This window comes from Sceloporus undulatus, chromosome 1 (genome assembly GCF_019175285.1).
Source record: "Sceloporus undulatus isolate JIND9_A2432 ecotype Alabama chromosome 1, SceUnd_v1.1, whole genome shotgun sequence".
Taxonomy (NCBI): domain Eukaryota; kingdom Metazoa; phylum Chordata; class Lepidosauria; order Squamata; family Phrynosomatidae; genus Sceloporus; species Sceloporus undulatus.
The window spans coordinates 21,600,943-21,615,238 of record NC_056522.1 but is presented as its reverse complement, the minus strand read 5'-3'; the positions used below and the strand labels follow the sequence as shown (position 1 = coordinate 21,615,238).

General features: G+C 39.5%; 1 protein-coding gene across 1 annotated transcript in view; it reads left to right on the top strand.

Moving 5' to 3' along the window:
* DHX57 (DExH-box helicase 57) overlaps positions 1-12,699 on the top strand; it is a 56,349-nt gene extending 43,650 nt beyond the window's left edge. The window contains 8 exon segments of the mRNA XM_042447086.1: positions 1,720-1,815; positions 1,929-2,012; positions 2,124-2,261; positions 5,155-5,229; positions 6,549-6,683; positions 9,312-9,356; positions 9,358-9,513; positions 11,882-12,699. Coding sequence (XP_042303020.1) covers positions 1,720-1,815; positions 1,929-2,012; positions 2,124-2,261; positions 5,155-5,229; positions 6,549-6,683; positions 9,312-9,356; positions 9,358-9,513; positions 11,882-12,025 — 873 coding nt within the window. The 3' untranslated portion in view covers positions 12,026-12,699.
* The last annotated feature ends 1,597 nt before the right edge of the window (positions 12,700-14,296 follow it).

Here is a 14,296-nt window from a genome sequence, read left to right as displayed (position 1 = left end):
AGAAATTAGGAAGATCTGTTAGAAGATGAATGGGATGTTAAGATAGCTAATAGGAAGATGAGTAAGATGAAGGGAGGGAGGGTGTAGTGAAGTATTAAAGTACTAAGTAATGGAATCATACCTACATATATATATATATATATACACCCATGTTTGCTTTACTTGGTTTAGGGGTATGTAAGAATGTATGTGCTGTAAGTTTGTGTATTTTGTATGTAAATGTATGTCAATGTATAGCTATATAACTTTGTACTGTATTACTGTATATATATTTTAATAATAAAAAACTTTTTTAAAAAAAGAATCAAAGATAAATGAAGTCCCATATAAAAACAGTGACATAAATAATAAATTCTTAAACTAAATCCTTCAGCTGCTTTCTTGGCACCTATCATCCCCTTCTCTCCTGTTGCCCATCTTGATTGCCCACTCCACTGAATTCTCTTCTGTCTCCTAGGGACCTCTCATACCTTATCCAGAAGGTACTGTAGCCAAATGGTATTGTTAGAACTGGTTATTTCAAGCGCTTCTGTTCAGAAAATCACAAACTGTTTGATCTGTCAGTTATTGCAACATAAATACCATCTGATTCAAGAAAGCAGGCGAAATGCTGACTATCAAAACTTAATATTGAATGGCCTTAGCCTGGAAGATAATACTTAAAATCACTCATCCACAGCAAATGCCACTCTCCAGAATATTCTGTCCTGTCTGTTCTATAACTGCTACATTGGCTACAGTACATTTTGATTCATATCAGAGAAACTGAAGACAGGAGCCAAAATGTTTTGCTTTAAGACTTTAATAGTTCTCTTGGATTAGTAACCCTAATAATGATAGATGAATTAATATATTAATTGCATCTTTCTGAGATCCAGAATAAATATGTCTGAAGTCCTGCGTTTCTTTAAAATCATGTATGTGTATCCATGTAAGTGCACAAAAGTACATATACACATATTAAGCAAAGATGTATCTTTGAACATCACAACACTTTGTGACAAGAAATACCATACAGTAGAATGAATGTGTATATGCATTAAGCCCTGACAGTATCTTCAATGTTACGAGATACAAGAGCCAGTGTGGCTGGAACTGGATTAGAGAAACCTGCCACTAGTCCTGATCAGTCACAAGCCTTGGGATAGCTCCTGTGTCTCCCCTTAATTTAAATCAGAGACTTCTTGTGGGATGAAATAGGAAGGCTCCATGTACATCACTCTGCTTTCTATGGGAAAAGGGAAGAATATAGTAGCCATTATAACTCTGTGTGAAAACCCTTTGGAAATTTTATCTTGGTTTGTGTCTCTGCTGCATTCTATAGGTTGTTACTTACAGGATTCTTGCATTGTTGTTTGTTATTGTGTGCCTTCATGTCTTTTCCAACTTAGGGCAACCCTAAGGCAAAACCTATCATGGGGTTTTCTTGACAAAATTTGTTCAGAGAGGGTTTGTCTTTGCCTTCCTCTGAAGCTGAAAGAATGTAATTTGCCCAAGGTTGCCCAGTGGGTTTCTGTGGCTAAGCAGGGATTTGAACCCTGGTCTTCAGAGTCAGACTCCAACACTCAACCCACTATACCACGTTTGCATTCTTGATCTTGCATAACTTCAGTAGAATTAACCCAGAAGAATGAATTTTGTGTACAAATAGAACTGTGATAGACCATATTTTAATTTTAAATATGCCAGTTGTATAATTGTGTGTTTTTAATTATAAAGGTTTCTCCATGGGACAAAAGAGAAGAGGCATTCAAGAAAAAGCTGGAATTTGCAATAGGAAACAGTGATTACCTGGCTCTTCTCCAAGCATATAAGGTGAGGAATAAATGTCTGTTCTTTTATTTCATCTCCAAAGCTGCCTTGTTGTAGGCCCTCTAAACTATAAGAGACAAGACAGTCTGGTAACATTTTACAATTCCACTATTTAGGGATGGCGTCTATCTTCAAAAGAGAGCTCTCAAGCAAGTTACAGATTTTGCAGAGAAAACTTCTTATCAGAAAACATACTTCAGGTAATGTAATATTCTTTTGGGGTGCTGAGGAGCAATCTACACAGTCTGATATGGTTGTAATTGGGAACTAAGAAAAGTGTCTCTTATCTTCCCCTGCCCCCATTACTTTAGGAAATGGCTAGTTTAAAAAGGCAATTCACTGAACTCCTGTCTGATATTGGATTTGTGAAGGAGGGACTCAGAGCCTGGGATATCGAGAGGAGATGGGCTCAAGGAGGGGATGGCATTCTTGAAGCTACAGGAGAAGAGGTAACTGGACTGGTAACAGAGAAGGGATTTGTGCCTTTTTCTAATTAATTCATTACAGCTGTGTACCTTTTAGTCTTCTTTAAATGTTCTCCCCCTCATTCTGTACCACTGTCCTCATCTGTCCAAATAAATTGGAAATTGATGGCATCTATACATTCTTTATACCTGCTCCTGCTCCACTGACTATTTTGTACACCCCCCCTCCTCTTTGAGATCTAAGAACCTATGAATAGCTATAGCCTTTGATGGAGTCTTTCCCAATGACTTGGGATTTCCTGCTTGAGGGATGTTTGGTTAATTATTTTATTTCAAGCTGACTAAAACTATGTTACCCAGTTATAGTTTTTTGCTTCATTTGGTCTACCTGAATGCCTGATATAAGCAGATATAAGTGAAACAGAACTTGTGCCTTACTTGCATAATACTAGGTGAAAAACAGATCTGCATTATTGAGCTTAATTGACCAGGAGCCAAAAGAACTCTGGACTGAAGCCAAGGACATTGTTAGAGAGGAAAGCAGGAAACACTGTCTGTAGCCACAAAGAATGATAAGTCTCAAGTCTCAGTGGATGACAGATGAAACTCTACAAGCAGTCAAGGACAGAAAAGAAGCAAAAATTAAAGGTGACAGAAATAGAACCAGAACAATTAATGTAAATGTACAGTGTCTTGTGCACAGAGTTAAGGCAAACTACTGTAATAATCAATGCAGTGAAATAGAAGCTAACAACAGAAAAAGAAGAACAAGACACCTTTTCCACAAGATCTGAGAAATCAAAGGAAAAATAAAACCAAAAGTTGGGATGCTTTACAACCAGCAGGGTAACATTATGCATGACCAAGAAGAAATGGAAAGATGATGGAAACAATACAAGAAAGAACTATATAAAAGAGATGAAAGAATGACAGTTTCAGTTAAAGAAGAAACATATGAGGACAAACCTCTAGTTTTAAAAAGTGAAGTGAGAGCTACACTCAGAACACTTGAGAAAAATAAGTTATTGTGAACAGATGGCACACCAGTAGAGCTGTTCCAAGTTACACAGAAATAATCTGTTCTAGTTTTAATTAAAATCCATCAACAGATTTGGGAACAAAAACAATGCCCCACAGACTGGAAATGCTCCATATACATTCCAGTCCCCAAGAAAGGGAACTCCAGCGACTTCAGTAACCACAGGACCATTGCATTAATTTTCCATGCAAGCAAAATGATGCTCAAAATTATACAACAAAGACTTCACCATATGTGGAACAAGAAATGACAGATGTCCAAGCTGGGTTCAGGAAAGGAAGAAGCACTAGGGATCATGTTACAAAACTATGTTGGATAATGGAATGTACTAAGAAATTTCAAAAGAAAATCAGCATGTGCTTTATAGACTATAACAAAGCTTTTGGTTGTGTAGATCATGAGAAACTATGGATTACTATTTAAGAAATGGGTGTGCCACAACATTTGGTTGTCCTGATGCGTAACCTATTCTCAGGACAAGAGGTTATTGTTAGAAGACAGAACAGGGGGAAACAGAATGAGGTCTGGGCGTCTGGCAAGACTGTATTCTACCACTCTGTCTGTTTAACCTGTATGCTGATCATATCATACACACAGTAAAGCAGGATTAGGCTTGGAGGAAGTCAGTTTGAAAATTGGAGGAAGGAACATCAACGATCTAAGATAAGCAGATGATACCATACTATATAAAAGGCCAAGGATTTGACAAGATTATGGAAGAAAGTAAAAGCAGCTGAACATTCCAAAAACAAAAATAATGACCATAGACACTCTGTATAATTTTAAAGTAGTCAGTGCAGACATTGAAATAGTTCCAAGATTTTTCATACTTGGGTTCAATCATCAATCAGAGCAGAGCTGCAGTCAAGAAATCAGAAGACTTGCTCTTAGAGGGCAGCAATCCTGAAATGTAAAAAATATCCCACTGAATACTAATGTTAGGATAGTTCATGATGTAGTATTCCCCATTTCTATGTGTGGTTGTGAAAACAGTGAAAAAAGCTGATAGGAAGAAAATACACTCATTTGAGAAGTGATGCTGGAAAAGAGTTCTGTGAATACTGTGCACTGCTAAAAAGATCAATAAATGAGTCCTAGAGCAAATCAGGCTCAACCTGTCCCTAGAAGTCAAGATGATTAAACTGAGACTGTTGCACTTTGGCCATATCATGAGAAGACATAACTCACTAGAAAGGACAATAATGTTTCCTAAGGTGGAAGGCAATAGAAAAAGAGGAAGACTGCATTACAGATGGATAGACTCAATCGCCACAGCTCTGAGTTTGCAAGAACCTGAGTGGGGCTGTTGATGACAGGGTCACTTAGAGGTTTCTCATTCATAGAGTCCCCATAAGTCAACTTGATGGCAATTAATGACAACTATTAGAATAAGAGAGTGGAAGTCATGAGCACAAGGGAGCTGTGGATATGGCTGAGTACATCCCACCTGAAACTTTGCTTAAAGAAAATCCAAGATAATACTCACTGCTATCTCCAGCTGAAAGGATGTCAGGTAAAAGGGCTACATGAGACTTCTGTCTGAGAGACACTGCTAGTCAGAATCAACAGTACCAGGCTTAAATGGGCTAGTAGTCTGACTCAGGGTAAGACTGCTTCGTGTATTTTTATGGGGGGGGGAGAGATTGTCATGTATAGTATGGAATTTACATCCCTTAACTTTTGACCTTTTTATGTATACTTCCTTCACATTTTGGAACCTCTGTATGGTCTAGAAACCCTTCTTTTCTTAAAAAATGCAAATAAAAATGAATTCTAGGTTCCTATGCCCCTAAACTTGTGCTTCCCAGTTTCATGCAAACATCTACACAAGTGAAAATCAACATACTCTAATTTATGGCATTTTGTTTAAATTTACAGGCAAATGCAAATGCAGAGAATGTTAAGTTGATATCAGCTATGCTATGTGCTGCACTGTATCCCAATGTAGTGCAGGTAAGACAGGGTTGTTGTTGTTGTTGTTTTTTCCCATCTAGTTGTGTAAGTCCATATATTGTATTTGCCTCTCCTGTTCTAGTGAACTCATTAGTTTCATACTCCACACTTGCTAATAGCATATTCTTTGCTAAAAGGGGAATTAGGTAACTCTTTGGAAACACTTGGCATTTCTGTACAGTAGAAGCGGCCAAAGAGACTCTAGATCAGGGGTAGGCAACCTTTTTGAGCCGGGGGCCAGGTTGCTGTCCCTCAGACAACTGGGGGGGCCGAACTCAAAATGGTGCCCGGAGCAGCATGGAAGCTGCGGCGGGGTGGAAATCGGCCCGTGGGCCATAGGTTGCTGACCCCTGCTCTAGATAGACCAACATGCAGATCACAAGCTATTCAAGAAAGACATAGATGCCAGGAAGAAAGAGTCAGATTCACTTTTATATAGCTAAGATCAATACGCCATTTCTCTTTTTCTCAGTGTTGATTATTCTTAGAGAGCCTGAGAAGAGATACAGCATGGAGTAACTTGTGCTGCAAGAGACTGTATGATGTAGTTGTTTGAGTGTTGGACTAGGATGCTGAGAGATCAGGATTTAAATTCCCAGCCTCAGAGGAAGCCAATTATATATATATATATATATATATATATATATATGAAAATGTTTTTTAAAAAATCTGAACAAATCTTTCCAAAAAAACTGATAAGTCTGCTTTAGGGTCACCATAAGTTGGAAACAACTTGAAGGCTCATAATAACAATACTTTAATGTATTTTAAAGTTGGCTGAGGGATTCTGAGAATTGTAGCTCCCAAAGTGATTTTTTCAAGCACTGTCTTCCCAGATTCAGAAACAAATATTTGTCACAAGTTTGCAAAACCCTATGGTAAGCAGATTATTAATGTTAATGTTTCAATAGGCAGGTGATTTGGGGGTGGTGCTGGTTGGCAGGTACATCATCTTGTCATGCTGTGTCACTGAAGAAACTTGTTTCAGCTTGCTTTCAGCAAGCTCTGGGGTTGTAAAACTTAACTGAAGCAATGGGAAGAGAGTAGTACTACAGATCTAGAGAAGGTCTACTACTGGAGGAGGAAGATAATTAGCATGTATACCATGTTTTACTTGTATGCACAAGTGCATACGATAAGCATTACCTCAAGAAGATCTACAGCAGTCTTTTAAAGTAGCTCATGGTACATATCAGGGTCTCTGTTGCTTACAGAGTTTCTGTCTGTACAACTTTGTTTTACTGAATGGGAGTTGCTTCTGAGAACTAGTCAAATGTCTGTTTTCCCTCCCTCCCTCCCATTCTTTTTTACTTATTTAGGTGAAAACGCCAGAAGGAAAGTACCAGAAGACTAGTACAGGAGCTGTTAAAATGAATCCAAAACCTGGGGAGCTGAAGTTTGTTACAAAAAAAGAGGGCTATGTTTACATCCATCCATCCTCTGTAAACTACCAGGTGATTTCCCCAATCCCATCAATAAAGCTTATATCTGTAGTTGTTACCAACACAGGTGCATAAACAGGCTTCTTCACATAAGGAAAGCATGCAAATTAATAGATGTTTGAGTGTGTGGTGATTCCATGTCATTACACATTTGTAAGCTGCCCTGTAATAATTACCTATCCTTCATCTGTACAGATACAGAGTAACTTTCCCTGTCATCTAACCATGCAAGTAAACCCTGGATATTATCAGTTAAAGTGGAATAATAGCACTACAACAGAGTAGTGTGATCATGTCTCTTGTCTAGAGGCTTTGAACTTCTCCTGCCAATTTTCTGAGCTTGACCATGTTATGCATTGCAGTGGTTCCATTCCTTTCTCTCGGGCAGATCCCAGAGGGTGATGCTCGGGGACAGTTGCTCCAGTAGGAGGGAGCTCACCTGTGGTGTTCCACAGGGTGGTATTCTGTCCCTGATGTTATTTAACATCTATATGAAGCCGCTGGACGAGATCATTCGGAGTTATGGAGCTGGGTGTTATCAGTATGCTGATGACACTCAAATCTATTTCTCCATGTCTCGTTTGTCGGCCTCGAATTCTGATGGCGTCTCCTCTCTCAATGAATGTCTTCGGGCAGTAATGGGCTGGATGAGGAAAAACAGATTGAGGCTGAATCCAGACAAAATGGAAGTGCTCACGGTAGCGGCCCTGAAACCAAGAATTGGGTTGCAACCTCCGGTCCTGGATGGACTGCGTTCACAGTCTGGGGTGCTCCTTGACTCGTCGCTCCTGATGTCGAACCAGGTGTCCAGAGGAGGGCGACTAAAATGGTGAAAGGTCTGGAAACCTTGCCCTATGAGGAACGACTCAGGGAGCTGGGGATGTTTAGCCTGGAGAAGAGAAGGTTAAGAAAAGGTTAAGATAGCCCTGTTTAAATATTTGAAAGGATGTCATATTGAGGAGGGAGCAAGCTTGTTTTCTGCTGCTCCAGAGAACAGGACCCGGAACAATGGATGCAAGCTACAGGAAAAGAGATTCTACCTCAACATTAGGAAGAACTTCCTGACAGTAAGGGCTGTTCGACAGTGGAACACACTCCCTTGGAGTGTAGTGGAGTCTCCTTCCGTGGAGGTCTTTAAGCAGAGGCTAGATAGCCATCTGCTGGGGATGCTTTGATTTGGATTTCCTGCATGGCAGGGGGTTGGACTGGATGGCCCGTGCGGTCTCTTCCAACTCTATGATTCTATGATTCTAGGTAAATGTGACAGTCAGGAGCGCCTGTTATCAGCTTCGGCTGATGCACCAGTTGTGTCCTTTTCTGGAAGTAAGGGATCTTGAGACTGTTGTGCACGTGCTGGTAACCTCATGTCTAGACTTCTGTAATGCGCTCTACATGGGGCTACCCTCATGCTTGGTCCGGAAACTGCAACTAGTACAGAATATGGCAGCCAGAGTAATTTCTGGAACATCCAGGAGGGACCATATTACCCCGGTTCTAAAGTCCCTCCACTGGCTGCCCATTAGCTTCCGGTCCCAGTATAAGGTGCTGGTTATCACCTTTAAAGCCCTAAATGGCTTGAGTCCAAACTATCTGCGGGACCGCCTTCTCCCCTACAATCCTCCCGCGCACTCTGCTCCTCTGGGAGAGGCCTACTTCAGCCACAAAAATCTAGGCTTTCGACTACCTCCCAGAGGGCATTTTCCATCGTCGCCCCCAGACTGTGGAATGGCCTGCCGGATGAGATCCGTCTACTTACATCCTTAGACAGCTTTAAAAAGGCTGTTAAGACGGATCTCTTCCGGCAGGCCTACCCAGAATAGAGAACCCGGCCTCAGAAAAACGTCTGGGAATAAGATACTGCCGCTCCCATTGATGGTTTGCTGAGTGATGTTGTTGACCTTCTGGTCAGTTTTTAACTTGTATGTTTTGTTTGTTTGTATTTAAATTCTGCATTGGATTTAATACTTTTTTAAGGCGGGGAGGGCACCAGGGATTTTATATGTGCTGTATTTTTAACTTTGTTAGCCGCCTCGATTGTTCTCAGAGGGGTGGGATACAAATAAAATTTTATTATTGTTTTATATTATTATTATTATATGCTGGCACAGAACTCAGTGTTAACCAAGCAATATTTTGCATTGTATTTATATTATATAGAGCGGTATACAAAAGACCCAAGCACTTTTTTGTGTGTGGTTTTTTGTTTGTTCTGTTAATTCTGAAGCAACATAAGACAGGGCCTTCTCATTACCTGTCCCTAGGCTCTGGAATCCCTTCTTAGAGAAGCTAGAATGGTCCTCTCTTTGGTTTCATTCTGTTGGCAGGGAAATACTTTTTCATTCTGATGGGCTTTTTGGAATGATGGATTTTAAGGGAAATATTTTTAAGAGGATGCTGCATTGTTTTAATTATAGTGTTTTTAACTGCATTGTTTATAATTCATGTGTATCCTATAAGTTTTTAAATGCTGATAAAACTTTAGTTCTGTTTTAATGTTGATCTGTTGTATGTTTGATATTGTACTTATTTTAATTTGTAAACTGCCTGGTCTCCCAGTTTTTTGCGGGTGAAGGTGGAGTATAAATAACATTAATAAAAATGATAATTACAGTAATTATTATGTTGGATTCATTGTTTCAGACCAGGCACTTTGATAGCCCCTACTTGGTATATCATGAGATGATAAAAAACCAGCCGGGTGTTTATTCGTGACTGCAGCATGGTGTCAGTGTATCCATTGATCTTGTTTGGAGGAGGTCATGTGAATGTGCAGCTCCAAAAGGGTGCATTTGTTGTTTCCCTAGATGATGGGTGGATTCGTTTTGTTGCAACTTCATACCAGGTATGGATTTTAGCTGTTTAACATAGTATAACTGGTGCTTATGATGGGAAAATTGTTCTTTCTTTTGGTCTGTGTGGCACACACAAATGGGTAATCCTGCACTTGTGTAGTGGACCTGTGCAGTGGGCCTTTTTAGAGCTGTACAATGCATTTGGGCAGGGGCTCTTACCACTCCAATGCACATGTCCAACCATGGTTCCTACCTTTCTCCTGGGTTCCTTTTTCACAGTATTGCAGCTAGATTTGGAACATCTATCAGTCCTTCTTTTTCTAGTTTCTTCAGTGTTCCAGTGCCATGGTTTTCAGTTTCTTCTACTTTACACCAGTCTTTTGCTTGCTATCAACAAAAATATGTCTCTTTATCTTATCATTTCTTCATTGTCTTATATTTTACTTGGCACATCAGGTCATTTTTATGGCCACAGTGCTAGAAATACGATCAGGGTGGGTCTAAAATCTTGGTCACAGATGAACATTTTCAGTGTTTTCTTTGCTTGGGCAAGACCCAAATCATGGGTCAGTGCCATCATTGCCAGGCTTTTACCATGCCATCCCTTTGAAACTTGCATAGCCCATTTGTGAGCTTTTGCTTTGAAGCAGGCCTTTAAATTCTTGGACAGCATGAGGGCTAGTCAGCTGCAGGCCACCATCTGTCAAGTCTGCTTGCTCCAGGCAGACCCCAGTTCAGTCCTGGCTACAAGTTCAGCCTCCGTTCGAGAACCGGACACCATCTCTGTTCTGGCCTCAGTCTCTGCGGCTGCAGAAAAAAAGCTAAGCCATGTGATTTGAGTAAGGCATTTGTTTCCAAGTGCTGACACTCTGAAACAGTCAGTGGAAACAGGAGTGAGAAGAACAAAAGGAAGAAGAAAAACATACTCTTCCTTCTTCCTCCAAGAATTCCTTATCTAAACCAGCCAAGCAATTATCCATGGTTGTGATGGTGGATCCACCATTCTTGTGAAATCTAGAATTGGTCTTGATCATATACACCACATTATCCTTTTCTAATATTGATGCAGATCCAGGACCTGTTGTAGGCTGATAACATTCCAGACCTGCAAAGCCAACAATGCTTGCAAACCCCTTTGAATTTGTAGTACAGTTGCCAGATTAGGTAAAACTGAACAGATTGAGAAGCAAGATAATGTATAGTAACACTCAGTCAGGTGGACAAAGGTACCTATTTTCCTTACCTTTCAAAATAAGACTTTCAGATGCAACTGTTCCTTCCCAATGTGGCTTTTGCCTCCCCAATTGTGGATGGGGGGAATGCAGAGGTGCTGGCTTGGTACTTCTCTATCTCCATCCCTTACTCTCCACCAGAGAAGTAAGTGATGTTGGAAGGGAATGGTTGTGTTTGAAAGATAAAGGAAGACAGATACCTTCTCCTGGATTGATAGAGTTTTATGGTACCTCATTCTGTTTCTCAATCTCTTCAGGGTTAACATTTTAAGAGCCCTGTCGTGTATCCAACCTGGCAACTCTAACTTGGCAGTTGAGGTACAACTGACAACCACTTTTGGATGGGGAGTTGCCTGATTCCTCTCCAGCTTGCTGTTCCTTTAAGGAAAAGAACACAGGACCTCCTCATACATTTACTGATAATCCCTCTTGAATTTCCCCTACTTGTCCACAGCTTTGATCTCAATCATCTCTTTATAGGGATTGTTCTCCTACTCATCCTCATCCATCCTCTTGAGATTGTTCTCTAGGTTCTGTCACATCTTCACTGTTCTCTGTTCTAGTAAGAGAGTTCCTGTGTTTAAGGCAAAAGACAGCTCTGTATACAGATCTTCTCAGGTTTTTTGGACTGGGACTATCAACCAGAGTGGCTTGAAACTTTGAATTTGTGTCTTACTATTAGAATCTGTAAGCCACACAAACCAAATGTGCTTCTTGAGTAGGAATTATTTGTAGGAATGGCTTATGTAAATAATTTTCATTAAACTTTTGTTTCTTCTGTATAGATGTATACATCTATAGGAATTCATATTTGAGTAGGAAACATCAAGCCCTGGGGTCCAAATCTAGTCCTCTGGGGTTACTAGGATGACCACACTCCTTTCCCCATGACATAATTTGGTGATTTCCCAGTTTTGGTTACAGGTTCTTCTCATTCAAAAAGTGACATATCTCTCCTATGGTTAGTTACTGGCAGTAAGTGCTTCAGCTAAAGTGTGTTGGTATGTTTGTTTTCAGGTTTTTGCATCTGGTCCCACCCACAACTCTAATGTGGGCCCCAGGAATTTATTTCTATTTCAGTTCAGCCATTGCACTGAAAGTGAATCCCCAGCCTTTGTTCTAAGTCTTGTAAAGCCCATGCTATCTACATTCTTATTTTGAATGTGTATGTATTTGTGTTTTCCAGGTGGCAGAACTAGTGAAAGAACTTCGCTGTGAACTTGACCAGCTACTCCAGGATAAAGTCAAGAACCCCAGCATGGATCTGTGTACATGCCCCCGAGGATCTCGTATTATTAGCATGATTGTTAAACTTGTGACAACACAATAACATCACAGTACTGATTTGCTTTAAAAGGGACCTCAGCAGAAGAACAGAAACTGTGACTGAAACAACACTGATGCTTGTCAGTCTAGGACTAGTAATTCTTAGGGCTTTGAATTAAAGCCTAAAGCCAATTAAAAGGACAGTTTTAAAACCATTTCAGGTGGAAAAGCTCTAATGGAAATAAGTGCTTTTAGAATCAGATAGAAATGGATGCATCTATACAGAGGAGACAGAAATTTAATGAAAATTATTTCTTTCAATAATTACCATTCTGTGTATTATGGATGAGGATTTTTACTTTGAAGAAAACTCCAATTGAGATGCAAAAAAATTATTTTTAACTGTCTTTGTACATTTTTCTCACTATTTCAGTCCAGTAAAGAATGAACTTTCTCTGACAGAAAAACTGGTGTATCAGTTTAGTCTTGGCCTCCTCAAGACGGCAAGGCACAGTGTTTACACAGCAAGTATCTGTGCATTTTTTTAAATCCTAAAACAGATTGCTTTGCTTCAGTGAACCTAATTCTGTCCTCATGTAATCTATCAGTGTAGGCTGCCAAATTCAAATATGAATTGGATACTCTTCATGGATTAATGTCTTTAGCTGTATATAAATTGAAATGTATGTGTGCAATCTGGGCTCCAATTATATCTTATTAAAGCAAATAGGAATTGTACATATTGTCCTTCCGAAAGAGTGAGTTCATGGAAGATCTTTCTTCCCCCCTGCTCTAAACTACATTCAGCTTGCCTGAGGAAATGGTACTCTGTTTCCATAAGTGGAGCAATATTTGCCAAAATGAGACTGAAGATAACACTTATCACATCCATGTTGGAGCACTGCTGGTTACTGAGTCTACAAGATCGTACATAGAGTAGAGCAAGTGATTGAAAGTTATGAGCAATGTGTATTTTAATACAGTTCATTATACCTTGTGGAGCTGATCTGAATGATACCTTTTTATAAACAAGAAGCACAATCCACTTGCATAGTAGAGGCCTGCCAAAAAGGGAATTAAGGGAATTCCTTATGGATATTGACAGTAGTTTGACAGACATTCCCAGCGTGCTGTACTTAAGGATTTTTTAATTTTAAAAAAGTAGACCAATGTTTTGGAGTGGGAGCGGAATGCATAATTGCTATGTCAATCCAAGCAACGTTAGTAACAAATTACATCAAATAAATATTTCACCTTGGGAGTTCACTGGTATAGTGACCAGTAACATTTCTTAATAAAGTGATCTGTCCATTAAGTTTTCAATCCTTTTTTCATTTGAATATTTTTACAAGAAATTAATGAATGTACAGTACTTCAGTATTACTCGGTGAACCCTAAGCCCAAATTAATGTTATCCCAGGCATATAGGTCAATAAGTTGCTTGCTTCTAGCTCTAATAGTGTATAGTTAAATTATGGGATGCCCACAGTAAGGAATCTAGTTTTAGCCTAGATTGCTTACAAGCTGGTACACACAACTTTCAGTTTCTGCTTAAATCACATCACCCCACACTAAAGTGTGATATAACAAGAAAAGATGTACAAAAAAAGGTAGGTGGAAATTTCAGCTGAAATAAAGAGAAAGGAAGTTAAATTCTTGTTTTCAAGTCTTTTTTTAATCTAGACCAACATTTCATGGTCATCTGAACTGTTAAGATTTGTAGTATTGTTCCTTAGTAAGTATAATAGAATGAAATTCCTGTGAAAGAAAATTTTAAAAGCTTGCCTTGGTAGCTGAGCACTAGCACCTTACAACTGATTTAGATGTGGCTCATTTCTTGACACGTCACCCTCATACTTTCATTTGGTAACCATCTTATGCAGCTAGCTCCATGAATGTGCAGCATGGTGGAATTTCCAATACTGAGGTCTGTCTAGATTTTCACTAATGTCCTGTAATGGGTTAAAAAAAAGGGCTTCAGCTGGAGATTTATTTACACATATATTGGCTTCATGGTGTTAATTACTTTATATACTTTTGTATACTCCTGTATATACTGAATATACTCATGTATATTCCTCACCAGGAGCCCTGGTGGTGCAGTGGTTAAATGCCAGTACTGCAGCCACAATGTTGTGAGTTCGAACCTGCAAGGCTCCAGGTTGACTCAGCCTTCCATCCGTTTGTAGATCAGTAAAATGAATACCCAGCTTGTTGGGGGCAATTGGCAAACACACTGTAAACCGTTTAGAGTGCTTTGTTCACTGTAAAGCTGCATAGAAATGTAAAGTGCTATTGCTACCTATGTATAAGTCTAGTTCAGTTTGGTTCATTT